Source organism: Misgurnus anguillicaudatus, chromosome 14, assembly GCF_027580225.2.
Source record: "Misgurnus anguillicaudatus chromosome 14, ASM2758022v2, whole genome shotgun sequence".
Lineage (NCBI taxonomy): Eukaryota > Metazoa > Chordata > Actinopteri > Cypriniformes > Cobitidae > Misgurnus > Misgurnus anguillicaudatus.
The window spans coordinates 6,631,921-6,657,673 of NC_073350.2; the positions used below are offsets into that span (position 1 = coordinate 6,631,921).

Below are 25,753 nucleotides of genomic sequence, written 5' to 3' on the forward strand. Positions count from 1 at the left end.
TCCATTAAGTGAGGTACTGTGGGGAACATTGTAGCCAAACTTGAACACGTAACGTCAGAAGAGGTGTTGGGAGTATTAAATAATCTTGGCGGCTGTGTATACTTTGTGTGTGTGGTGGTGTACGTCGAGCACTTACCTTATCGTCTAGATCTTCGCCTGTCCACAGGAGGAAGGGAAGATGACGTGTTGGTCCGGGAAGACGGACGTGTGCTCACTGTGCCATTCTGAACCCCACCCCCGACAGGACGTTGTCTCATCGGTCACAGTTGGACGCTGGTAAAAGCCCCCCCTCTCTTTGCCCGTGCACGACGCTAGAGGTGACGTATGGTTCTTACTATTGTTGACCCCCGGTACCCAGCTAAAGCTAAATTCATCCCACAAAGGCTCGTAGACCCAGAGAAAACCTGTAGAGAGAAATACTTACCCTGTATTGAGCTAAAGCTATACCCACTCTACACAGACTCATAGACCCAGAGGAAACCTGTAGGAGATAAATACTTACCTTGAACCAAGCTAAAGCTAAACATACCCCACGCCGACTCGTAGACCCAGAGGAAACCTGTAGGAGAGAAATACTTACCTTGAACCAAGCTAAAGCTAAACCTGCGCCACGCCGACTCGTAAGCCCAGAGAAAACCTGTAGGAGAGAAATACTTAGCTAAAGCTAAACCTACCCCACGCCGACTCGTAAGCCCAGAGGAAACCTGTAGGAGAGAAATACTTACCTTGAACCAAGCTAAAGCTAAACCTACCCCACGCTGACTCGTAAGCCCAGAGGAAACCTGTAGGAGAGAAACACTTACCTTGTACCAAGCTAAAGCTAAACTCGCCCCACGAAGACTCATAGCTCAGAGAAACCTTTTGGAAAAGTGTGATACCTACCCGTATTAAGCGAAGTTAAGTCCAACCCACGAAGACCCCAGAACACGGGAGCCTGGTCGTGAGGAAACAAAAAGGATTGGAGTTTGGTAGTTGGTCTCTGCCTTCCCTGATACTTACATTGTGTTTATTTTGCCCTCAGGAGGAGAGAGGAGCGCCCCGAGGTCAACAGCAACGCAGGAGGTTGGCCGTAGACGAAGGAGCTCCGTCCGGCCCTTTCCCTGCTGTCCCTTGCCAGTGCTGGCCGGATTTCCCCTCGCCATCCCCCTCTGGCCCCCTAGCTCCCCCCTGAGGGAAAGAAGAAGCCTCATTTTAAATTTCCCTTCCCCACTTCCTCCTTCATTTTAAATCATTTAAATAAAGATTATATTTTATTGTACTTATCTCTCGCTTGTTTGGTCATTGGGGTGCTTTTGGGACCTCCTCGAGGTGGAACTTAGGGAGGGGCGTGACACACAAAGTCTGTGGTCCGCTCCGACCTGTGACATACACTTTTCATTAGGCTTGTTCGACTTCATACGGCGCCACAAGAACCGACAGCTGGATAACGTCAAAGTTTCGCGAGAGCGATTTACAGTTTTTCTCAGTCGCTTTGGTACAATTCTCAGATCAGAATTGAAATTCTCAAAACTGCTTGTTCAATTCTCACATCATTGTGTCACTTGTGCACATCAAAAAAGCAGTTTCTCATTTCTTTGAACAAGTTGCAAATGTCATGTTGATCAAAATGTATTATAATGGGTCTCTGTTGAATAGTCTCACTTCACACAACATTTAGGCATTGGTTCATAGTATAAGTCTTTACTTGCAAAATGGTTAAACAAGTTTTCATAATACAGGGTTTGGTCAAACATATTTCCATACATTTCCATTAGATGTTTTTTTCTAAATCGGTCCTAAATTGGTAAAATGCTCCCAGGTGAATCTTGACTTTCTCTAACAGACAGAAACGTCCACCAGCAAGCAAAAACCAAGACGTTGAAATGATGGCTAACTATAGACCCAATAGTAACCCACTCCTACCCTAAATAACCTTGAATTTGGTTACATGCCATTTTTGCCAAAATAACTTGAAGATGTATGATATTCCAACATGTAAGCAAAGTCAACAAGTGTTCAAGGTGTTTGCTTTGATTTCTTTTACATGTTCTAAAACTATACACATCGTCTATTCTTGGGTCATGGTTAGAAGTCTATTAGACTTTTACTGGCAGCCAAAATTTTGTCTTGTTTTAGCCAAACATGCTTGCTGGGTCAGGAGGTATAGGAAGACTTCAGTGCAATTCCTACAGCACTGCATGTACAGTTTTCCCTAAAGATATTATCCCATGTTCACATTTCTACTTTTATGTTATGCAGTGCTGTCTTTTCCTTTCTGTATCACTATGACATGGTCTGTCAACCAATTAGAGTACAAACAGTAAAAGCGTAAATGTAAATTTTGTCCAGTCTCTTGCAATCAAACTCCCACATAACTTAGACTAAGGTGTAACTTACAATTTACAATACTTGTCTTCAAACCTTTAGCCATAGTTTACATCAGAACATCCCTCCAGAGTAAACTGTTATAATGACAACATGACTAAACAATTTGACTGTCTTATCCGTACACAATGACACAAGGACTTGTCATTCTGATGGCACTGACATGTTCATTGACACAGATATTTAATTTTGAGCGATGAACTAAGGATTTTGAGTAAAAGAGTGGCTTTTGCAGGTTATCCATGGTGTTTTGCTATTTGTACGAATTGTTTTGAGAAATGCACTTACTGTTTTGCAAATTGTGAGTATGATTCGAGAAATGTACCAAAGCGACTGAGAAAAACTGTAATAGGTGTTATCATTGGTAGAATAAAACTTTGCAACATGTGTAAACACAAGTATTTTAGCCAAATATAATTTATGCAATGGCAAACCAGAATGAAACAACAGCAGATGACCTTCTTATGTTGTCCAGCATCATCAGTGCCCTGTCTGCCTCAATCCAAATACTGTTTAAAAACTTTTGTTTTAAATAAAAACCAGTAAACACCTTTTCCGTGTTGCAGTTTGCTGTTCCACACTTCCAGTCCCATAAGCTTTGCACTATTGCATTCCCAGTCCGCACTGCACTCACAATAATTTATTTACACTCATTCGGGGCATTCGCTGTTATCACTAACCCAAAGAACTACTGAATAGTTGAACACAAAGTTGTGTATGTGTGTGAGTTGTGTGTACATAGGTTAACACAAGCAGAGTAAAATACTTTATTTAATACACCGGCAATAGATAAAGTCCACACCATGACAATTTGGTTGCTCAGAATGAATAGATTCGTGTGCAATACATTGCTTTCCACAGCAGGTGTCCCTAGAGAGCACACTGTTTCATGAGGCTTCGGGTAAATGAACCTTTTGGTGAACCAATGGGCTGGAAAGCCTGAGTGGTTCAGGAAGCCTCATTTGGCCATCACTACCTGCAACTGCTTCCGTCTCTTTACGTGTCATGACAACTGGCCCTATTTAAACCCCTCATTCATTATTACCCCTCAGTCATACACTGCATACATGTGCGGCGTGTTACGAAGCATCTCCAAAACGGCAGCTCTTGTTGGGTGTTCTTGGTCTGCAGTGGTCAGTACCTATCAAAAGTGGTCTATGGAAGTAAAAGCGGTGAACCAGCATGGTCATCAGCATACCAGCACCAGCATTCCATGCTGGTCATACCAGCAAGACCAGCATATGTTGTGTTTTGGTGCTGGTATGCTGGTGACTACCAGCTAAACCAGCACCAGACCAGCATGGGAATTATGCTTGTCTATGCTATTTTTTTAATCTTTGATATTGATTAAACTCACTGATCATTATCCTCAGCATTAATAGAAGGCTACAGGCAGGTGAGTTTTATCAGGCTTGGAGCTATACTCTGCAGGGACAACGGCCCTCCAGGACCAAGTTTGCCCATGCCTGGGTTATATAGTTATATACGTTGTCATTTGCATATCAATTCAGCACCTAAGAATTTTGACAATATTGATTCCAGAGAGCGTATCATCAAAGCCCTAATTTATCAGTTTGAGAAAAAAAATCAGTAGCTGTGTAATTGTAAAAAAAAATCACCAGTTTTTGCTTGTAGTCTGGGCTCTGCTGCAGTCTTTGCTCCAGGCTAATCAGTTGTGGAAGGTCTTACAAGAGCAGCAAACCTCCCTCAATATCCAAAAGATGCCCCCTGTCCTCCTGCAGCTGCAGGAATCTGAGGATGGTGGATTGCTGGTCCAGCACCATCTCTAATTTTGTTAAAACCTCCCTCGGCAGGGCTATGATAAAGACATTTACAATGAGACTACACACTACAAAACTGTACAACTCCATCCTTAGTCTTTTTAATAACCAATAAACTTGTAGTAAGATGACTGAGAGGAAATCACTGTTGGAACAACCTGGTTCTGATGATTGCTGGGGGGGGCAATTCGGAACGTCCAACAACGCTATAAAAGGACTAAAGCCTTAAAGCCTTCCTCTCTGTAAGAGTTAACAAAAGCCATGTCCCAGATTATATCTGTGGGCGCATACTTAAAACCTGTGCAAAGCAATTGAGTCCTCCTTTCCATTACATTTTTAACAAATCTCTAGAGACAAAACTAGCACCGGAGGTCTGGAAGGATGCTGTGGTGGTCCCTGTGTCCAAATCAAACACCCAAAAAACGTTTAATGATTTAAGACTAGTGGCAATTACATCAATTGTAATGAAAGCATTTAAAAAATTTGTGAAGTCTGAAATATTAAGCCTGCTTTAAGATCATGGTCATGGTCCAGTTATCGATGACTTTGTTGAATGGTGTGAGGCATCACCTTCAAATAAATGTAGCAAAAACAAAATACATGCTCATTAATTTTAGGGAAAAATCCAGACGCAAGAAACTACATCAATAAAAGGTCAAACTGTTCAATGCAGGCAATCGTATAAATACCTGGGGACGATAATAAACTCAAAACTCACATTTGAATCTAACTGTGAAGCTGTGAGGAAAAAAGGACATCAGCGACTGTTTTGTTTGATGAAACTGAGTCGCTTCCACATAGACAAATCCACGCTTTTATTGAATCTGTTTTATCATTTGCGCTAGTAGCCTGGTTTGGGAACCTCTCTGTGAAAACTAAAAACTCACTCAGTCAAATAGTGAAGTGGTCTAGCAGGTTGATCGGCGAGCCACAGCTTAACGTGGAGATCTTGTACAAAATCCAGTTACAGCTCATAATTGGTTCAATTTTAAATGACAGTTCCCACCCATTGCACAGAGAGTTTAAGCTTCTCCATTCTGGGCATAGGTTTGCAATCCCTAGGTGTAAAACAAAAAGACACAAAAACAGTTTTGTCCCTGCAGCAATTACACTGAGGAATAAGTTGTAGCTAGAAGCATTGTGCTTGTCTTATTGTTTAAACCCTTGACCTTTTTAAGAACTTTTTAAGAACTTATAACTATTTTTACTAAACTTTTTAATAGCTGAAACTTTTAATTTGTCATTTCATATTGGATGTTTTATTTATTGTTTTCAGCTGGATAATGTGTGATATATGTGGATTTGTTTGTTCTTATGTGTGTTTGAGGACTCTACTGCAAACAAAATCTACCTATGTGTACAAATAAAGTAACTTGAACTTGATAAATGGCTAGTTACAGTCCTACATTACTGAAGTAAAAGTTTGATTTTGAGTTTGTTACTCCCCGCTAGTGCCAAAAGTGTATGCATGGAAAAAGTGCGTCAGAAGAATACAATTCATACATATTTAGAATAAATATGAAGTTTTAGTTTTACAAGACATTAATTACACCTACGATTAACAGTACAATGTTGCAAAACTTGTTTTCTTATGCTTGCAAATTTATTTACACATTTACAAAACTGTTCTTGCCCATGCAAATTTATTTTTAGGGCTGGTTATCGATTCAGATGTTCCAGATCGATTTGATTTCGATTCCCAAGCTATCAAACCGATTTAATTTCGAATCTCGATTCAATTTTCGATTACGGTTCTTGGGTTGGTTTTTATACTCGATTCTTGATTCAACTCAATGAATATAGATTTAATACAAATGCTATATTAATAAAAAAGAACAGTGAACAGCAGCTTACAAGTGGGTAATTAATAAAAAGAAATTAAAAGCCACAACACTACCGTCGTCGTCTTGCTTGCGAAATCTAAAATGCTTCCATACCTTTGACTTTTTATGTGAAGGTGGCATCAACGTCAATGAAGCACCTGAACCCGCATTTTAAGCACTGAATGAATGAATGACAGACTTGCCTCTCGCTCCTTGGTAACATCACGCAAGGCAAAAAAGAGGGTGACATTTAGTAAAGAAGACTAGTAATTAGAGTAACGTTAATCTTTAATTCAATGTTTGCGGAAATAAATATGGAGGGAAAATCGATTATGCTCTTTAAGAATCGATTTTGAAATCGACCACGTTTAAAAAGACGATTAATCGAAAAATCTTTTTTTGCCCAGCCCTATTTATTTTATGATTGCAATGTCACGTACACTCTCACAAATTTTATCCTGTGCATGCAAATCTTTTAGGCATCATATTACCTTCATATTTCACAATATAAAATTGTGTGAAGATTTAGGAAAGTGGTGAATTGTTCCCTGAATTGTGTATAAGCAATTGAAGATTTTTTTTACAAAAGGGAGCAGAAGAAATTAAAATGGTATAATTATATATATATATATTATACATATATTACACCTTTTTAATTATACCTTTTTAATATTTATATCTTGTATTGTTTTTCTTTTATAAGAATGTGTTTATGTAGAAATACACAATAAAAAAGCTTGTCTCTACTTGCATACAGTCAACAGGTCTACTCACAATCAACCCAGTAAGACCATCCTGGTGAACCAGCTTTACCAGCTCTGTTTACTTGTTAACAGTACCAGCTAGACGGGCACTAGCCACCACTAGACTAGCATGGAATTCATGTTGGTTTATTTTGGATTTTTCAGCAAGGAAACGTGATTCTGCCTACAGTGGCAAGAATCAAATGTACACATGTGTGGACAACTGTGCTTGCAACATGACTAAATTTTAAGATGGTTCTTCTCCAACTGGATCATTATCAGGCAGTCGTCATTATAGTTTGGTACATGGATGTCCAGACATTGTGATGGTCCATAAAAAGTAAGGCTAGATCAAATGGAAGAACCAAATACTGACAGAAGCGAGAGATGTTGAATGCAAGTGCCTTTTATGGTCTCTGTGGAGCACAATGTCAGCCGACCTTTTCCTAGCTTATTAATAGGCATGATTTTACATTTTCTCAGATGTGAATATAATGTAATGCAACAGAGACGCTGCCGACAGCATTAAAAAACACGAGAGTTGAGTTCCCTCGAAAGTAAAACTATTCTACTGTAGGACCCCCCAAAAGCAAAATCAAGACTTCATTTAAATGGGGCACAATAGGACCCTGTTAAAGCCAAAGAACAATATATCCAACACAACTAAATGTTTTTATTTGGATTTTTACATTTATGTTGATTGCGTAAAAAAACAAAATAATTGTTGAAAAATGGTGTTTACATTACATAATTGCTTTATGGAGAAATAATTAAAATTTTTACTTGAGACTCCAAAACTGATCTTTATTTTGTATGTTTGTTTATGTCCATATCTGTAAAACTAATGCTACTGTAAAATCGTTAAGTTTGCCTAACAAATTTGTAAAAAAAAAGAAAATGCTAACATCTTCAGAAAATTTATTTATCTGTAAAATATCTAAAATTGCATTTTAAAGAGTAACTAAACCTCTGGTCAGAGCATTTTCACCCACTGGCAATATTTGAAAAATTGCAAGAAAAGTGGGCAGACCCCAACGGAAATAGAGGGGACGAACTGAGCTTGTACCAAGGGTGTGGTGAGATCGTAATAAGGGCGTGGTGAGCTTGAACCTGCTTACGTAGGGTCGTACCGCTTTCACGCGGTAATGCAACATCCAATAGGAAAATTCAACTGCAGTAGCCACCGTCCACCTGAAGAGGGCAGCACTCGCAGACGTTTTTACACCATATATTGTAGTATTGAAACACTTTACATCCAAATGTCAAAAAAATTACTAAAATTAATGAACAACACTAATAAAGCCCCATTCTTACAGATCATTAACTAAAAATAGTTGGTTTATGGCTTAATTACTCTTTAATAACAAAATTATCCTGCAACTACAAGCAACTGCAATTTCCCTGTGATGGATTTGATCTCCATATGGCATCATTGTTGTGGTTTAACTCCTGCTGATTGTTTGGGTGTAATTTTGAATAGATGTTTGAAAGTACACAGCAGTGTTCTTTTTTGGTTTAAATATAATGATGTAAGATTTTGGTATGAAATGGCTAAAGAGAATTGCATAAACACTCATTATCTGAGCCAAAGCATTTAAAAGCATGACATATTTGCTTTTTAAAAGCGCGTAAGCTGCAAAGTATATAATCCAGATCACGTAGAACAAAATGATACTAAAAGTTATTGACTTTGCCTCGTTGTAATTTTTTGGCAGGTCTCTTCCTGTGTAAGAAAACAGGATACACAGAAAACCTAGAAACCAACTCATAAACACAATTATGCTAATGAATATACTATTTCCCTTTTCACAGGTGAGCAAAACCTGGTCTTTAAAAGAAATGTCCTTAAAGGTTTTAGTAGGTGAGATAGTCATCCATAAAACACAAGCAATTAAATAAAAGACCGAAAAAGTAGAAACAAAAACCCACTGGCCATTGTACCTTACCCACAACCTGTGCACATTAGGGAACTCTGCCATTTTGAAGACACAAAGTATTTGAAAAGAACGAACGGTCAAACAGGAGAGACAGACAGTGTAGAAATACGTATATATGACACTTCTGAAGCGACACCTAATTGACGTGGGTTCTCCAAAGAAAAAGAACATACTTATACAAGATAAAATCAAACACGCTAACATGAGGAAACACATGCTGCCACCGGCTGACCTCACTACTGGTGTGTTGTAATTATATGCAAATGTGACAAGCATGATGATGAGAAGAATAAACGCACATCCTGTAGAAAATATAACTACAATGGAGGGGATTTCTGTTCCCTGAAGATAAACAACAGAACGTGTTTGGCAAGACGTGCTCCCCTCATCCGACCATTCACTCTCTGCACATGGAAAACAGGTATAAGGGTCACCTGAAACAAAAAAGCAAATTTGTGCCCTTTATTTGTGACATTCAATCCTTTACATGGCCTTAGTCAATATTATATTGTCAATTAAGAGAAAACATTTGCATTAAAAAAAAGTGTTTCTGAAGAATTTTTATGTTAATCTGCAATACCGCGATTATCCAATTTATTTTAAAAAATGAAGCCAAAACGCTATTTACTAATTTTAAACTTTATGTATGTTTTGATTATGGTTCGGAATCTGATCTCTAACAAAATTCATTCATAAAAATGTAATTATTTTAGGGTTTTGCTAAAAAAGAAACGATTTTTAAAGAAAAAGAGTTTGATCAGGGTTAAACTCTGCAAGAAATGAACCTCCGGGCCTTATTGTTCATTTTCCCAGTGAATTCCGGGTGGCATAGTCGAGACGTTAGTCTTCCTGAATTAGAAATTTTATCTCCAACTTGCCACAATTTGAACCAGCATGCTTCCACAGAAATCCACAAAAATGCCAAATTAGCTTAAGGAGTAAGCAATATTGGTGCATGTTGTTAAGAAGATGCACTTGGGATCAGGGATTTTTTTTTCATTCTTCAGCATCTGTATAACATCTTAACCTCATCAGTACCATGCTGATCAATCCTGCAAAGCCATGTGAAGCTCACTGTCAAAAATCTGTCAACAACAAGATGGGAATGCCGCATTGACAGTGTATATCACTACCATATTTTCCAGAGTATAAGTCGCTTCAGTCAAAAATGCGTTTTGATGAGGAAAAAACATATAAGTCGCACCAGACTATACGTTGCGTTTATTTAGAAAAAGATTTCACAAAATCCAAGCCGAAGAACAGACATTTAAACTGAAAAGGCAAGTTATTCAACTAAACAATAGCACAGAGCAGCAGGCTGAATAGGTGTCCGTACATGCTCAGGAGGTGGTGTACGCACGTTTTGAGTTAGGAAATGCACAGAAAAAAATTCTTAACACAACCTTTTTCCAAAGATTCCGCTCGCTCAGCACCACTCGTTGAACCCAGAACGCCCTTTGATAATTTGCTAGTTCGAGAATCTGTAAAAACGTCTAGCAATAAGTTATGGAATTTAAGCCTTATACATAAATGTAAAGTAAAAATCAAAGTTAAGATTGGACAGGAAGAAAACATTGAAAGGGAATGCGGAGAGACTGTAACCCAGCTAGCAGAAAAAAGTTCTAAGAACGTTCCCTGAAAGTTCCCAACGTTCCCAAAAACATTCTGCCAACATAAAAAGTGTCCAGTTTTCTTTAAGTTCTAAGAACGTTTCTGTGTTGTCTGAACGTTAGAGGAATGTTACATTTACTATTTTTAAACGTTATGACAATGTCATGTTTTAATGTTCACACAATGTTTAAAACAACAACTGTTTATTATATTGACTTGTTTAATTGTTATGTAAATGACAGAGAAACATTGCATTTTATTACTCTACAAAACATTATTTCTGAATGTTCAGCAAATACACCGCTGTAGAAAACACAATTCACTTATTAGGTTTAGATGTTGATGTTTTGTTTCATTTTAAGTCACCATTATTGTGATTAGTGTCTGTTTTAGTTGGACCCCCGACTCTTGACATCTTGCTTGCTAGTTTTTTCTCTGGTTGTGTTATCTTTGTGTTAATGCACCACATTTGTTATGAGCGTGTAAAGTTAATAGTGTAATTCTGTGGTTGTTGGTACACAATGGTAAAAAAATCATCACCTAATTATTTACTAATCAAAAGTTTATTTTATGTCAATAATGTAAATGAGATTCAGCTCTTTCACGGCAGTTTGTCATTAAAGAGTTTTAGAAACTTTGGACAAAAAATTTCCACTGTATAATTGGGTGCACAAACATCAAGAATCAGAGCACGAATCTCAACCATGGTGACAAATAAAATTGTTAAAAAAAATCATTATTTATCCATGCTGCAGTGCATGTTGGGAATCCTGAATGAGATTTGTAATTTGTTCATACCCAGCATGCATTGCAGCATGAAGTTTTTCATCATGGTTGAGATTCATACTGCAAATGCACAGTCCCAAAAGGCATTGTGTGAAACCGGACTGTAGCATCTATTTACATACATATGCATTGTCAGTATTGTGAAATACTGGAGGCGGGGACTAATTTTCATATTCATATCTATGATCTGGGTATACTAAATGAGGCAAGGTTGTTGAGTTTCATTCAAGCTTTTACTATCAAAAACTTATATGCTATACTTATATATGCTATTATGATGCTCAAACTTTAAGTTCTCATTGATCACTGCTTAAGGTACTTACGAGAATAATTCACATAGCTGTTTTGTGGGCATTTTTTACACAAAAAGCAGCAATTGTAATATCCAACACGTTCCCTTGAAAATCCCTTCTTACACTCAACAGAGCAGCTTGAGAGAGGAACCTTAATAGATTAGAAAATTATGTCATTATTTTGATCTTGACACATAAATATTCAAGTTAAAGGAATAGTCTACTCATTTTCAATATTAAAATATGTTATTACCTTAACTAAGAATTGTTGATGCATCCCTCTGTCATCGGTGTGTGTGCACGTAAGTGCTGGAGCGCGCTGCGACGCCTCGACAGCATTTAGCTTAGCCCCATTCATTCAATGGTACCATTTAGAGATAAAGTTAGAAGTGACCAAACACATCAATGTTTTTCCTATTTAAGATGAGTAGTTATACGAGCAAGTTTGGTGGTACAAAATAAAACGTAGCGCTTTTCTAAGCGGATTTAAAAGAGGAACTATATTTTATGGCGTAATAGCACTTTTGGGAGTACTTCGACTCGGCGCAGTAATACCCTTCCTCTCCCATTATGAGAGTGAGAAGGGGAGCGGACTTTTCAGGCGAGTCGAAGTACTCCGAAAAGTGCTATTACGCCATAAAATATAGTTCCTCTTTTAAATCCGCTTAGAAAAGCGCTACGTTTTATTTTGTACCACCAAACTTGCTCGTATAACTACTCGTCTTAAATAGGAAAAACGTTGATGTGTTTGGTCACTTCTAACTTTATCTCTAAATGGTACCATTGAATGAATGGGGCTAAGCTAAATGCTATCGAAGTGTCGCAGCGCGCTCCAGCGCTTACGTGCACGCACACAGATGATAGAGGGATGTATCAACAATTCTTAGTTAAGGTAATAACATAGTTTAATATTGAAAATGAGTAGACTATTCCTTTAAGGCTGTAAGGATATTGAGACTGTCAATGGTAACTTACAGAAACATTGCTACGCCAGGGAAAGAGAGAGGTGTTGATGGTAAAAATATTTTGTGGATATGTGTCATAAGTGCCCACCATCTCAATCCATGGAGGATTTGTTTCAGTGTGCCAAAGCACAACTGCATAACTAATGGCCGAATCACCATTAGCATCATATTTCACCTGACGTCCAATCAGTGGAAAATCCAGCTTCTTCATTTCTCCCAGTAGCTGATGTCAAGTGTAAAAAACATAAAACATTTCAAAACCTTGAAATAAAAATAAATAAGGCAGCTACTATTTGTAGTAATTACAAATAGCAGAAAAAAATAATTTAAATAACATTTTGATACAAACAGACACATAACACTAACATCCCTAAACCCTGTCTTTCTTAAATTTTTTATGAAAAGTAATCAATTACATCTGCCCAGAAATAACAGGGTTAAAGGAACAGTATGAAATAAATTTATATCAATTAATCATAAAATGGCCCTGATATGTCACTAGACATTAAGAAATCATTTTCATTTCAAATACTTATATCACTGACAACAGTGGTCCGGCCAGAATATTGTCATTTAAAAAGTGGAGTTGCAGCCCTCAACTGATTATGTTGTCTTGTTGTGTATTGGCCACCAGTTGTGTGATTGCAGTACCAGTTTTAGCCACAAGTTTTGTGATTGCAATACCAGTTATGGCCACAATCCTACATACTGTTCCTTTAATGATAGCAGGGCCATTAGGTGTTGTAGATGTGCATTAAAAACTTTCTAATACAATTCTGATAAATAAAATTGGGATTTTTGGCCGAATTACACATATGTCAGTCAGTATGCACAATGTATGAAACTTTACCATATCAAGAACGTAACAGTTTGTAGTCTAATTTGTTACAACCAGATCAGAGTAGTGCGGTTGTAATTATTTGTTGCAGTATTAATTTATTTACCTAGCTTTAGGTAAGCTAGCTGGACAAAAAATATTGTTGCTCTATGTAATAGATTAGAAATATGTAAAAGTTGCTCCCACTGACCCCTTCCCTCTCGTGTTCTGCCCCCATTTTAAATCATATTGTATTTTGTAATGAGAATTCTGTAATGCACTTACCATGTATGGTTTAACTGTTGTATTTTTGCTGCATTCATTCATGTTGCACTTCAGAACTTTATGTAATGCATGAGCTGTGGTATATATGGCAGCGTAGATGGGAAAGGATAATGTGGATTCTTCATTGATAATGTCTTCTGCAGTCAATGATGTGCAGTTGTCACAATCTTGATTACATGTCTTAGTCTGTATTTTACTCTGAACATTATTATTAGTAGTATTAATCTTAGGTGTTGCTTTAAATTCGTAGATGAATTCATTAAATCCAGGCAATGATAATAATCTCTCCGTCATGCCAATTACTGTACCAATATTCTTGATTCCTGGCTCTTTTAGAAGCTGCTCATTCATGGACCACGCTTCACTTGTTATCCAAACTTTGTCTCGGATGTTGTTGTCTATGGCCGCTTTGATTATATTTTTGGCATATTGTGACAGAGTGAAAACCACAATTACGTTGATGTTGAGCTTATGAATATTTTTAAGTGCTAGACTGTAGTTTGAATTTTGTCTGAGAGTCTCTTGATAAGCCAAACAAATGTCAGTATTTCTGATATAACTGCTAAACAGTTGTAGGCCTTCTTCGCTGTCTGGGTCTCCAAGAAAAGCAACCCAGTTCCATCCGAACCATTGTATGGTGTGAATAATCATCTGTATCAAGTCTTTGTTGCTAGGGATTGTTCTGATAAAAGAGGGATACTGAAGTTTATCACTTAATGTATAGCTAGTAGCTCCATAATTAACCTTTAAAAAAAGAAAAACACTATTTTAAAACAATTCACATAACACATTTAATTTACACATTGCACTTTCATGCACGAAGGTACTTAAGTGTTTTTTTCTGGATTAAAATGGTGCAATTTGGTAGCACTAGATGAAGGAGATGAATAATGTGCAGTTTAATTCACAAACATTATTTACCAGTGGTATAAGGTCCATTGTGGCCAATGGTGCAACCGAAATGGCCCTTGTGCTTCCATATGGTCCTATTAAAGCAATGACTTTAGGTTGATGGCTGTTGAGTTTCTCTTGAGGTTTTATTGATCCATTCTGTGAGATAAAACTGAAGACTGAAGGGAAATTCTCAGTGTCAGAACAATGATCAAAAATGTCATAACCCAGAGAAACATTGGGCAGCAGGGTGGTGGAGTTATTGATCTCTTCAACAGCAAACCTCATTACTTGAAACATCTTATAGCCAGATTTTGTAAACGTGTGCCTAGAAAACATTAGCAAGCAAGTTAGTTGCACTTAATTAAAAAATACCAAGAATTTACAGTCTTGTAATAAAAATCTGCCTGGTTTGTTAAACCCACCTCATAAAAATCATTAAAACAGTATTTACTTACCTAAAACATTCAATGGACTCGGGGGAGAACAAAGATGTTTCATATTCAACTTCATGTAGTGGAAAAAGGCCACCCAATAAGTAATCTCCATTTGAGCTGAACTCAGATGACAAACAGGAAACTTCATAAAATACACAAATAGTAAAGCCCACCAGGGTCAAGTAAATGTGACTCAAATGCATGTTTTAAAGACAGACTATGTTCTTATAAAACATGGATGCTGTGTGGTAGTTTTTATACTTTTGTTTAATTTGCCTAAAACACATTTCAATTTGGTTAAACCACTTTGTTTACTCACATGTCTGGGCCTCACTCAATGTTGAGATTGTTCGAAACACTAGTTGTTTTTGTAAATTTATTCAAACTGGGCAATGTCAGTAATCTCTCTATAATGTCATGAATTGGACTAATTTTATACATTTCCTGCTTATTAGGAAGCTGTCAATTTATAGAGCATCTTTATCTGCAATCCAAACTTTGTTTGCTTTGTTTTTTGCATATTGTGGTAAAACGAAAACCACGCTGACATTGATGTTGAGCTTATTTGTCTTAGAGCTAGACTGTAGGTCTGGCCAAAAGCCTAATGATAGGCCAGAGAAATGCCATTATTTTTGATACAGTATACTTTTTAACAAATAGCTAGCCCCAAAAAATGATCTATTTTGGTTCGGAAAATCAATGACCATTTAAGGTGTCTATATTTTCCCAGCCCCCAAAAGTACTCAAAATTTCATAAAACAATTGTATGCAATTCATGTCAAGCATTCTAAAGGTATACAGATTTGATCAACTAAAATACAATCTCTTAAGTGTGTTTTAAGCCCTAAGCCTTTGTTTTGATACCTGATGCATTTTCTCCCTTGGTTCGGTTTGTTTAGGCCAGTGCTTCTCAACTCTGTTCCTGGAGGCCCACTGCTCTGCACATTTTGTATGTCTCTCTTATCTGCCAGCCACAGTTCAGTTCATGGAGATCTCTGCTAATGAGCTGATGATTTGAATCATTTGTGTTAAATAACATAGACATACAAAATGTGCAGAGCAGTGGGCCTCCAGGAATAACGTTGAGAACCACTGGTTTAGGTATATGTGAACACCAGTGGCGGCGTTTCACAAAAACCTAGGGTATGGCAAAATTTCATCGTACAAGGCCATTTTCAAATAACGAATCTATGAATCCACATTATGTGTGTACATACTCCAGCAACCTGTACAAAATCATACTGATTGCACGGATGTACACTTACAGAAAACAATACGGAAGCAGTACAAATGAAAAACAAAAATAGAAACTGAAAATCATGTTTGTTTAATAATGCTTTTCAAATGTTGTAATTCTTAACTAACGTAAGTGCAACTCCAGCAACAGATAACTAAAAACAAGATAATATCAAAACAAAACATACTGTAACCTCCGCCAATAAACACACAATAAAGACTTTTAAATGATGTTATAGAGCACACGAGTTTAAGACTAACACTAAATAAAACTTAGTAAAACAGGGCTAAATGCCTTTATTTTAAGGATATTAAAATAAATATATTTTAATATCCTTAAAAACTTATTTGTTATTGTCTGAATTTACAATCGGGGACAAAACTCTTTTGAATGTTTTCATTTTTTTATTGTTGTGGGTTTATGGAGAACCGAACACCAAAAAAATGGGACTGTCCCCGGAAAACGAGAACATCTGGTCACCTTATTCTACAGCTACTGTAGGTGGCAGTTGTCGTGAGGTTAGTGTGTGAGGTCAGATGATGAGTGACAATGCGGGGAAAAAAAGAAAAAAAAACAGAGATGGATGATGGACGCTATGAAAAAGACAGAAGACACTTCTGCCAAAAAACCAAAACCCTCAAGTAAATACCACAATCAATGGGACAGCGAATTTATTTTTCTGAAGAGGAGCAGGGTGGGGGACAGTCACGCGTTTTGTAAGTTTTGTAACTGCGACTGGTATTTTACACTTAACGCCCTGTTTTCAGATTGTTTATGATAAAATAAAATGCTTTTGACTGAAATTTGGACATATGATGCTGGTCCCAGAATTTTCGGTTTCTGTTGTATCGCCCCACACCTCTACAATGGCTGCGGGTGCACTGGAACAATCCTTCCTGAAATGCATTGGGCTGTCGTTTACAAAGACGTGAAACTCACCGAGTGGTCAGGGGTGTTCACTGATATGCTCACACAAAAATCGCTGCAAAAGATGCTTTCCAACAGGTGTTTTACCATTTGTTGTAAACTTGTGGACCTATTTTTCCAAACGCCTCACACCCGTTGAGAGCTTGAATAATAGTGTCACAGGTCGGAGCGGACCACAAATGTAGTGAGTCTCGCCTCTCCCTAGTTTCCACCTCGAGGAGGTCCCAAGAGCACCCCAATAACCGTAACCTCATATATCAGTTTCTGTGAGGATATGTGTATTCCTACAAAGACTCAAATGATTTACAATAATGATAAACCGTGGTTCACTGCAAAACTCAGACAGCTCCGTCAGGCCAAAGAAGATGCTTACTTGAAGGGGGACAATGTCTTGTATAAACATGCTAAATACACATTGGAAAAGGAGATCAAAGTGGCAAAGAGGAATTATTCTGGAAAAATAAGGACTCAGTTCACTTCCAACGACTCCGCATCAGTGTGGAAAAGTCTAAAGAAGATCACCAATTACAAGACACCACCTCCCAGCACTGTAGAGAATCAACGACTGGCAGACGATCTGAATGAGTTTTACTGCAGGTTTGAAAGAACACCCATCACCTGCCCTGAACGCCTCCCCACAAAACCATTCACACCCTTCACAACTCCTGTAACCAGCCCTGAATGCCTCTCCAAACTATCGTTCACACCATTAACAGCTCCTGCAACCCATCCTGAACACCTCTCCAATCAAGCACTCTCACCATTCTCACCTCTTGCATCTCCCCTCCCCCCCATACCTGCAATTCAGATCAGCGAGGATGCGGTGCGCCAGGTCTTCCGGAGGCAGAAAAGGAAAAAAGCACCAGGCCCAGACGGGGTTTCATCAGCCTGTCTGAAAACCTGCGCTGACCAGCTGGCCTCTATCTTCTCACTGATTTTTAACAGATCACTGGAGCAGTGCAAAGTCCCTTACTGCTTTAAACGCTCCACCATCATCCCAATCCCGAAGAAACCCAAAATTACAGGACTAAATGACTACAGGCCTGTGGCTCTAACGTCTGTAGTCATGAAGTCATTTGAAAAACTGGTGCTGGCCCACCTGAAGGACATCACTGGACCCTTGCTAGACCCCCTGCAGTTTGCCTACAGAGCAAACCGGTCTGTGGATGATGCAGTAAACATTGGACTGCATTATGTTCTGCAACACCTGGACAGACCGGGGACTTATGTGAGGATCCTGTTTGTGGACTTCAGCTCGGCCTTCAACACGATCATCCCAAACCTCCTCCTGCCCAAACTAAATCAGCTCTCCGTGCCCACCTCCGTCTGTCAGTGGACCAACAGCTTCCTGACAGACAGGCAGCAGCTAGTGAGGCTGGGAAAATACACATCCAGCACCCGTACAATCAGCACCGGAGCTCCGCAGGGCTGCGTTCTCTCGCCAATGCTCTTCTCCCTGTACACTAACGATTGCACATCTAAGGACCCCTTTGTCAAGCTCCTGAAGTTTGCAGATTACACCACACTCATCGGCCTCATTCAGGACGGTGACGAGTCTGCTTACAGACAGGAGGTAAAAGAGCTGGCCGTCTGGTGCAGTCTCAACAACCTGGAGCTTAACACCCTCAAAACAGTGGAGATGATCGTAGACTTCAGGAGAAACCCCCCTGCACTCCCCCCACTCACCATCATGAACAGCCCTGTGACTGCAGTGGAGTCATTCAGGTTCCTGGGAACCACCATCTCTCAGGACCTGAAGTGGGACATTCACATTGACTCCATTGTGAAAAAGCCCAGCAGAGGTTGTATTTCCTTCGCCAGCTGAGGAAGTTTAACCTGCCACAGGAGCTGCTGAAACAGTTCTACTCCACCATCATTGAATCCACCCTCTGCACTTCAGTAACTGTCTGGTTCAGCTCAGCTTCTAAATCTGACCTCAGAAGACTACAGAGAGTAGTCCGGACTGCTGAGCGAATCATCGGTTCAACTCTCCTATCTATTCAAGATCTGTACTTATCCAGAGTGAGAAAAAGGGCTGTCAAAATCTCTCTGGACCCCTCACATCCAGCACACTCCCTCTTTGAACTGTTGCCATCTGGTCGACGCTACAGAGCACTACGCACTAGAACGACCAGACACAGGACCAGTTTCTTCCCTCAGGCAATCCATCTTATGAACAGCTGACAATAACGGCGAACACACTACACTTTATATTTATATACACACACACTTTATTTATTTAACACCATACTTAGTATACACTCAAATTTTGCACACAATATATGTATATACATAACTTGACTGTGTAATATACCTGCCTACAATTGTCATTTGTATACTATCATTCACTGTCTATATATTTGTATTTTTTATTCCTTATTATGTGTTTTTTGTTCTGTCACTGTCATTCTGTTGTATTGCGGAGCTTCTGTCACGAAAACAAATTCCTCGTATGTGTAAACATACCTGGCAATAAAAAGCTCATTCATTCATTCATTCATGACCAGACACACAAGAGCATAAATATATTTAAAACAAACTTTATTTAATTTAATTAAAAGCAGGTAAGTAGGGGAGGGGAAAGGGAATCTAAAACTAAACTCTCGGGCCAGAGAGTATTGAGCCTGTAGTGTTCGAACTTCGTCACGGGGATTCTTCAGGTAAGTTTTCAGAGAACTTTCACCTCTCCCTCACGTAACTTTGACTGTTGATTCCAACTGACACTGGATTCTCTGTTTCAGGTTGACTGGCCGTGGCGCCCTTCCTCCTTCCTGAAGGCAAAGAGAGAAACACGGTGAGTACTAGGTTAGACCGAGGTGAGTACCTTAGGCTGAGGTGTCTGCTTCCAAGGGCCCAGCTCGAGGAGCGCCTGGACAATAAGCAGATGGAGGTTTCCAAGGCCCTGAAACTTCACTTAGGACACCAGTGAAATGGATCTTCGCGATGAACATACAGGTAAGTGTTCCACAGCAAGTGGCTAGTAGCTTGAGCGTACAGGTACGTGTACAGAGAGGGAACTGGATCTTCACTGCAGACGTACGGGGCGGATTTCAAAGGTAAGTAGCTCTTAGCTTGGGCATACAGGTACGTATTCAAAGGTAAGTGACCTTACTTGGACTTACAGGTACGTGTACACAGGTAAGTAACTTCTAACTTGGGCGTACAGAGGCATGTACAGAAGGATAACTGGACCTTCACCTTGGGCTTACAGGTAGGTATTCGAGGTAAGTAGCTTGTAGCTTAGGCTTACGGGTCCGTGTACGGAGGGGCAACTGGGTCTTCACCTTGGGCTTACAGGTAGGTATTCAAAAGTAAAAAGCTTTTAGCTTGGGCATACAGAGGCGTGTACAGAAGGGTAACTGGACCTTCACCTTGGGCTTACAGGTAGGTATTCGAGGTAAGTAGCTTGTAGCTTAGGCTTACGGGTGCGTGAACAGAGGGGCAACTGGGTATTCACCTTGGGCTTACAGGTAGGTATTCAAAAGTAAGTAGCTTTTAGCTTGGGCATATGGGTGCGTGCACAAAGGGGCAACTAGATCTTCACCTTAGACCTACCGGTAGGTATTCAAAGGTAAGTAGCTTTTAGCTTGGGCGTACGGATGCGTGTACGGAGGGGCAACTGGGTCTTCACCTTGGGCTTACAGGGCGTGTACAGACACAAAGAGGAGACTACAGCATCACTTTGGGGACAGACAGGGAAGAATTCAAAAGCCACTAAATAGATACACTCACAGGCCCTCAAGGCGGTGGACAACAGGCTTTGGTCTCTTTGGAGATTGAGAGACTGGAGAAGATGTGTTTGCCATGACACTTGTACCTTCTTCACCACGTGGGCTTTCCGAACCAACATTCGACCCGGTCACTTCTAACCGTCGACGATACTCCCACGACGACACAGAGCCTTAGGCTCAGACCTGCAGAACTAGTAGCAGACAGACACACAGCATTCCTTCTCAAGTTTAACTGACTCCAGTAAATATATGGGGGAAATACAACACCTCTTGGCTTCGTACAAGGGCAGATGGAGACACGAATCGACAGCTGCTGCTCGTTGGGCCTACACGGTAACGGCCGATGTTACCACACTGGGTGGGTCCAGATAGGTTGTCTACACCAAGTATGTGCCACAGGACTGACTCGAACGCTTCCCTCTCCTCTCTTCCAACCAGCAGGGCAAAAGATCTAGACAGGGGTGAACTTCTGAAATCACTCCACAACAGAATGACATACACAGTGGCCACAACAGCTCGTGTTTTATGCAGCAGTCAACACTTTCCTCCGTTGACGTTTTTCCCACAATATCCACACAATACCTTACTCATTGTTGTTGCCTCGCCACCTCCAGGTGGGGACAAAAGGGTCAGGAGTTACAAGCGGGCATACATGGAGAAGATGGTCACCGCCAGCACAGCGCACATTCTCTTCGACAGGGTTTCCTTCTTGGCCTAGAGAGTGAGTACAGACGACAGGGACACGGCACAACACTGCAAGTGTAAAATACAGAACTTGTCCTTTAAATGGATTACATTGCGGTTTTTTAGTCATAGATCGAATAATTTTCAGATCAGCAAAACTGGCAGTGGGAAAATAAAATAAAAACAAATTAAGAAATTATGAGCATATAAAAATAGAAAAGAACAAAGTTACAAATAAAGTTAGATCTAACAGTAGTATTTAGGTACATAAATAGAATCAAATGAATAATAACACCGTCTTCTTCATTGTATAAATTAAATGTAATTAATCTTTTTAAAGATACAGAAGTGATTTTCCTTTGTTTGCTGTTGTTAAATTAATATGAATGACACAAACATAAGCAGATAAGAACTGCTACTTTCAGAAACAAAGATCTGATTTCTTTCTGAACTGTTTGCACTCACTTTAAGACATATCTGAATGTTTTTTATGAGAATAGGTGCCAAGACTGAGGTATTTCGAGATAGTTTTGTGTTTGCATGCTAGGAAACGCGCGTCTCCGTGTGTCCGCTTATGAGTGTGCGTCCATTTGAGTATGTGTGTGCAACTGTGCGTCATTGTCTGTGCACACACAAAACAGCTCGCTTTAACATTTTGCACTAAAATAGTTTAAAATCGCTTGCGTTTTAACATTTGCGAGGTTTAAAGGCGCTCTAATCGAATCTATGCAACGTCACTTTTTGTTGATGTTTGAACTGTTTACAAACAAACCGAGCATAGCAAACTCCTCCCCCTCCCTTCCGTGCTTTCATGAACGCCCCCAACCCCCACCCCCAAATCCTTCTTGTTGTTTATTGGCTGGAACACTTTATGTTATGTTTCGTGGTGCTAGGTTTGGCCACTGTGTTGTTATTGCCGTTTGTGGAGCCTGGGCTGTCTACAGAGATCGCATTTTTTTTACAGTTTGATCAGCGGTCAGGTAGCAAGCAGATAGTGAGGAGATGTTTGCTGTATGTAACAAAAAAATGTTTTATGGTCTAAAACGTGTGAATTCGCTTAGAGCACCTTTAAAACCACACATGCAAAACATAAGCTTTCTATAAATAGTTATTTATTTCAGAATAATGCGTATTTGAGAGATTATAAAGAGACTATAATATATTATCATTTATGCACGTGATTTCTTCTGCTTTCCCAATAAAATATTTTGTGTCTCTTCTGACTGGGTGGACCAGCCGTCAATCTGAGTAGGTAGCCTCGCCACAGGTGTGAAATAATAGTTTGAGAAGAATTTTAAAAAAAAACGAATCCTAAAATTTCTAAAGATTCTTACCGTCAATGAGGTGAAAATAATCCACAACTCGTCTGTCAATTCCTCCAGAAAACAGAGGGAGGCGCACTTAAGAGTTAATATTTATTTCAGACAGAAATCATTTGAATTAGTTTACTTTGTGGCAGCGCAACATGAGAATTTTAAATTCATGTAGTATTTTAATATTAATAAAAACCAGGGGACCCCCCTAAATTATATTTTTGTGCTATATGGGGGTCCCTCAAGGCTTATAGGAGGTCCGAGACCCCCGCAGACCCCCTCAATTCGAACACTAAGCGGATTGAAAATAAACAGATCCACTCTGGCCAAATAAAGAAATATTCCACTTTTATAAAAATTCTGATCATTTACTCACCCCCATGTCATACAATTTGTTTATGTCTTTCTTTGTTCAGCCGAAAAGAAATTAAGTTTTTTGATCAAAACATTCCAGGATTTTTCTCCATACAGAGCACTTCATTGGACCTCAACAGTTACAGTTTCAATGCAGCTTCAAAGGGCTCTAGACGATCCCAAACGTTTTTGTATGTGGAATGATACTAATTAATGTCTTTGTGTCAGTTTATGGCTCAAAATGGTCCGCAAGTGTGTGTTTCACATATAACGCATAACCTTTCCATGTGATTACGTTATCCGTAAGGTCTCGCTGGCGCATCACCTGGCTAGTGCAAGACAAGAATTTAAAAGGTGGTTTAAAAGTTTTTTTTTTTTTGCTAAAATAGCGATCGTTTGGCTAGATAAGAGCCCTTTGCCTCGGTTGGGATTGTTTAGAGTCCTTTGAAGTTGTATTGAAACTGTAAACTGTTGAGGTCCACTAAGGTCAACTGCATAAAGAAAAATCCTGGAATGTTTTTCTCAAAAACTTGATTTCTTTTTGACAATGACATGGGGTTGAGTAAATGATCAGTTTTTTATGAAAGTGTAGTATTCTTTTTAAGGTCAGCTTATTCACACATGACTTGTATTAGCAAAGTCTGGTCCATTTGGTAATATTGCCTTGTGAATGCAACATTGTAAAATGCGAAAGTTGTCAATTTACAGATCATCTTTATCTGCAGTCCATACTTTGTCTCCGTTGTTTGCTTTGGCTGCTTTCGGTTTTGCATATGGTGGTACAATGAAAACCACACTGACATTGATGTTAAGCCTATCAGTCTTAGAGTTACAGTAGACTGTCGGTCTGGCCAAAAAACCCATGATAGGCCAGACAAATGCTAGTATTTCTGATGTGAACCCCTAGGAATAAACTAGTGTTCTACAGTGTTTTGACATAAAATGTGATTTGATCCTCATCTTGGTCACAACAATAGACAAACACAATGTGCGTAAACTGACAACACAGAAATAATTCTAGTTTATTGTGCCCTTTTTGAAAATATCTATTAAACACACACACACACACAGATAAGTCTCTGAAATATGTCACATCACTCACTTCCACCTTTGAAAATAAGGTGGATACAGTATCAACGCCATTGTTTTGTCTGAAGATGCACACCAGAATTGTTTTTTGTTTGTAAATACAAGGCCTAGTCCTGGAATAATCTAATCCTTGTCTAGGAAACTGCACCTTTTTGTTTTAATTGCATCTTTATTATTTAAAACATTTGAATTCATTAATTCTTTTATGTCTTCATGTTATTTTTGTATTTTGTTACTATTTGTTTATTTTGTGTTATTGTCTTGATAGTGTTATTGGTATATTTGGCAGATCTTTTGACATTGTATACATTTTTTTCTGTTATCTGGCTGAAGTGATTTTTGTCAGCATCAATAAAACACAAGTTTAATTGCATTGCTTTTGATTTCCCCCAATAAAACATTTAACGGTATATAATTATTACAGCTATATTCTGGGGCTTCTGCGTAAGTTATGGGTATATTCTGGTGTAAATGTGGGGGCACTTTGGCTCTCATCCAGCTGACCTCGGGGGATTCTACACTCTAAATGGCTGGGTTATTTTTGACCCATAATGGGTAAATATTGGACAGAACACATACACCGCTGTGTTAAAATTGACCCGATTTTAAAAAATACATTAATTTATCATAAATTCTCTGTCATTTAACCTCAGAAAAATAAGGCTACTGCTATAACAGCACTACACTGTATGATTTAATGTTTTGTGTAATTAAAATTGTATGTTTTGCATTGTCATGAATGTTCTTTCAGGGGGTCACAAAGGGCACGAGGGGGGGCACCGCTCCGTGTACGTTTTATTCATTTGATATCCTATCTGAAATCATGTAAAGAGAAATTGGTAATCGGTTCGGTTTTTTTTTTTTTTTTTCGTTTTTCCGTTTATTTCAAAGAATTGAAAATTAGATTACTGCCCGATTTTTCAATTTTCATTTGTGGTTTACAAATCAGTTAATAGGTTCTATATTTCATTTACGCCTCTGGTCGGCGCTGAAACGCCCCCTTCATCTGATTGGCCAAACCGCGGCCCGGCTTCATTGTGTCAGGCAGGATAAGAGTCCTTTGCGACGTAAAGCAGGGCTCACTGATAACTCCGCATGATATTTCTAAACACATTATTAAAGCTGCTGTGAAGCTTTGCTTCTAATGTACAAAACTTGAGAGATCGCAAGCACAGTATACTGACAAGGAGTTTGAGATTGTATCAATTTTTATTTTACATTTAGAAAGATTAAAGATTTGAATTGGTTATACTAAAAAGGCATAATATCATGTATTTTATAATACAATTTATTAAATATTATTATATTATCATACATTTGACAGTTTTCTATTAGGGTATTTCTTTTAAAATATAGCCTGTCTTTTTCGTTTTTTTTTCCTTTACTGGTTGTTTTAAAAATTGAATGTTTGCATACATAATTAAATAAATATTATACATATAATATGATTCATACTGTAAAAATAATTGACTTACCATTAAGAACAATACAGATACATTACAGAAAAGCACACATCTCAGTAGCCATTAAAACTTTAAATATATAAATAATAAAACCTATAACGTGATAAAAACGCCATAAAAACACTACACTGAAGGGAAAAATAGGGGGAACATAGGGGGAACAGACTTCGACACAACATCGTATACAAGGCCGCACACTGAAAACGTTTGAGAACCACTGCT

At 38.7% G+C, this 25,753-nt stretch overlaps 1 protein-coding gene across 1 annotated transcript; it reads right to left on the reverse strand.

The window, feature by feature from the left end:
- Positions 1-144: 144 nt before the first annotated feature.
- LOC129427376 (taste receptor type 1 member 2-like) lies at positions 145-14,635 on the reverse strand. Its single transcript, XM_073876468.1, has 11 exons — positions 14,327-14,635; positions 13,406-14,149; positions 12,314-12,526; positions 11,369-11,489; positions 10,211-10,243; positions 10,052-10,141; positions 4,054-4,180; positions 1,016-1,167; positions 726-782; positions 503-559; positions 145-404 (listed from the first exon to the last, which is right to left on the reverse strand). The coding sequence occupies exons 1-11, from the start codon at positions 14,633-14,635 to the stop codon at positions 145-147; spliced, it is 2,163 nt and encodes a 720-aa protein (XP_073732569.1).
- Positions 14,636-25,753: the final 11,118 nt, after the last annotated feature.

Coding starts and splice junctions, on each gene's coding strand:
- LOC129427376 (XM_073876468.1), bottom strand. CDS start 14,635: ATGTTTTCTAGGCACACGTTTACAAAATCTGGCTATAAGATGTTTCAA. Junction 783..1,015: donor GCTCCTCTCTCCTCCTGAGG/GCAAAATAAACA, acceptor TCTCTCCTACAG/GTTTCCTCTGGGCTTACGAG. Junction 560..725: donor TAGCTTTAGCTTGGTTCAAG/GTAAGTATTTCT, acceptor TCTCTCCTACAG/GTTTCCTCTGGGTCTACGAG.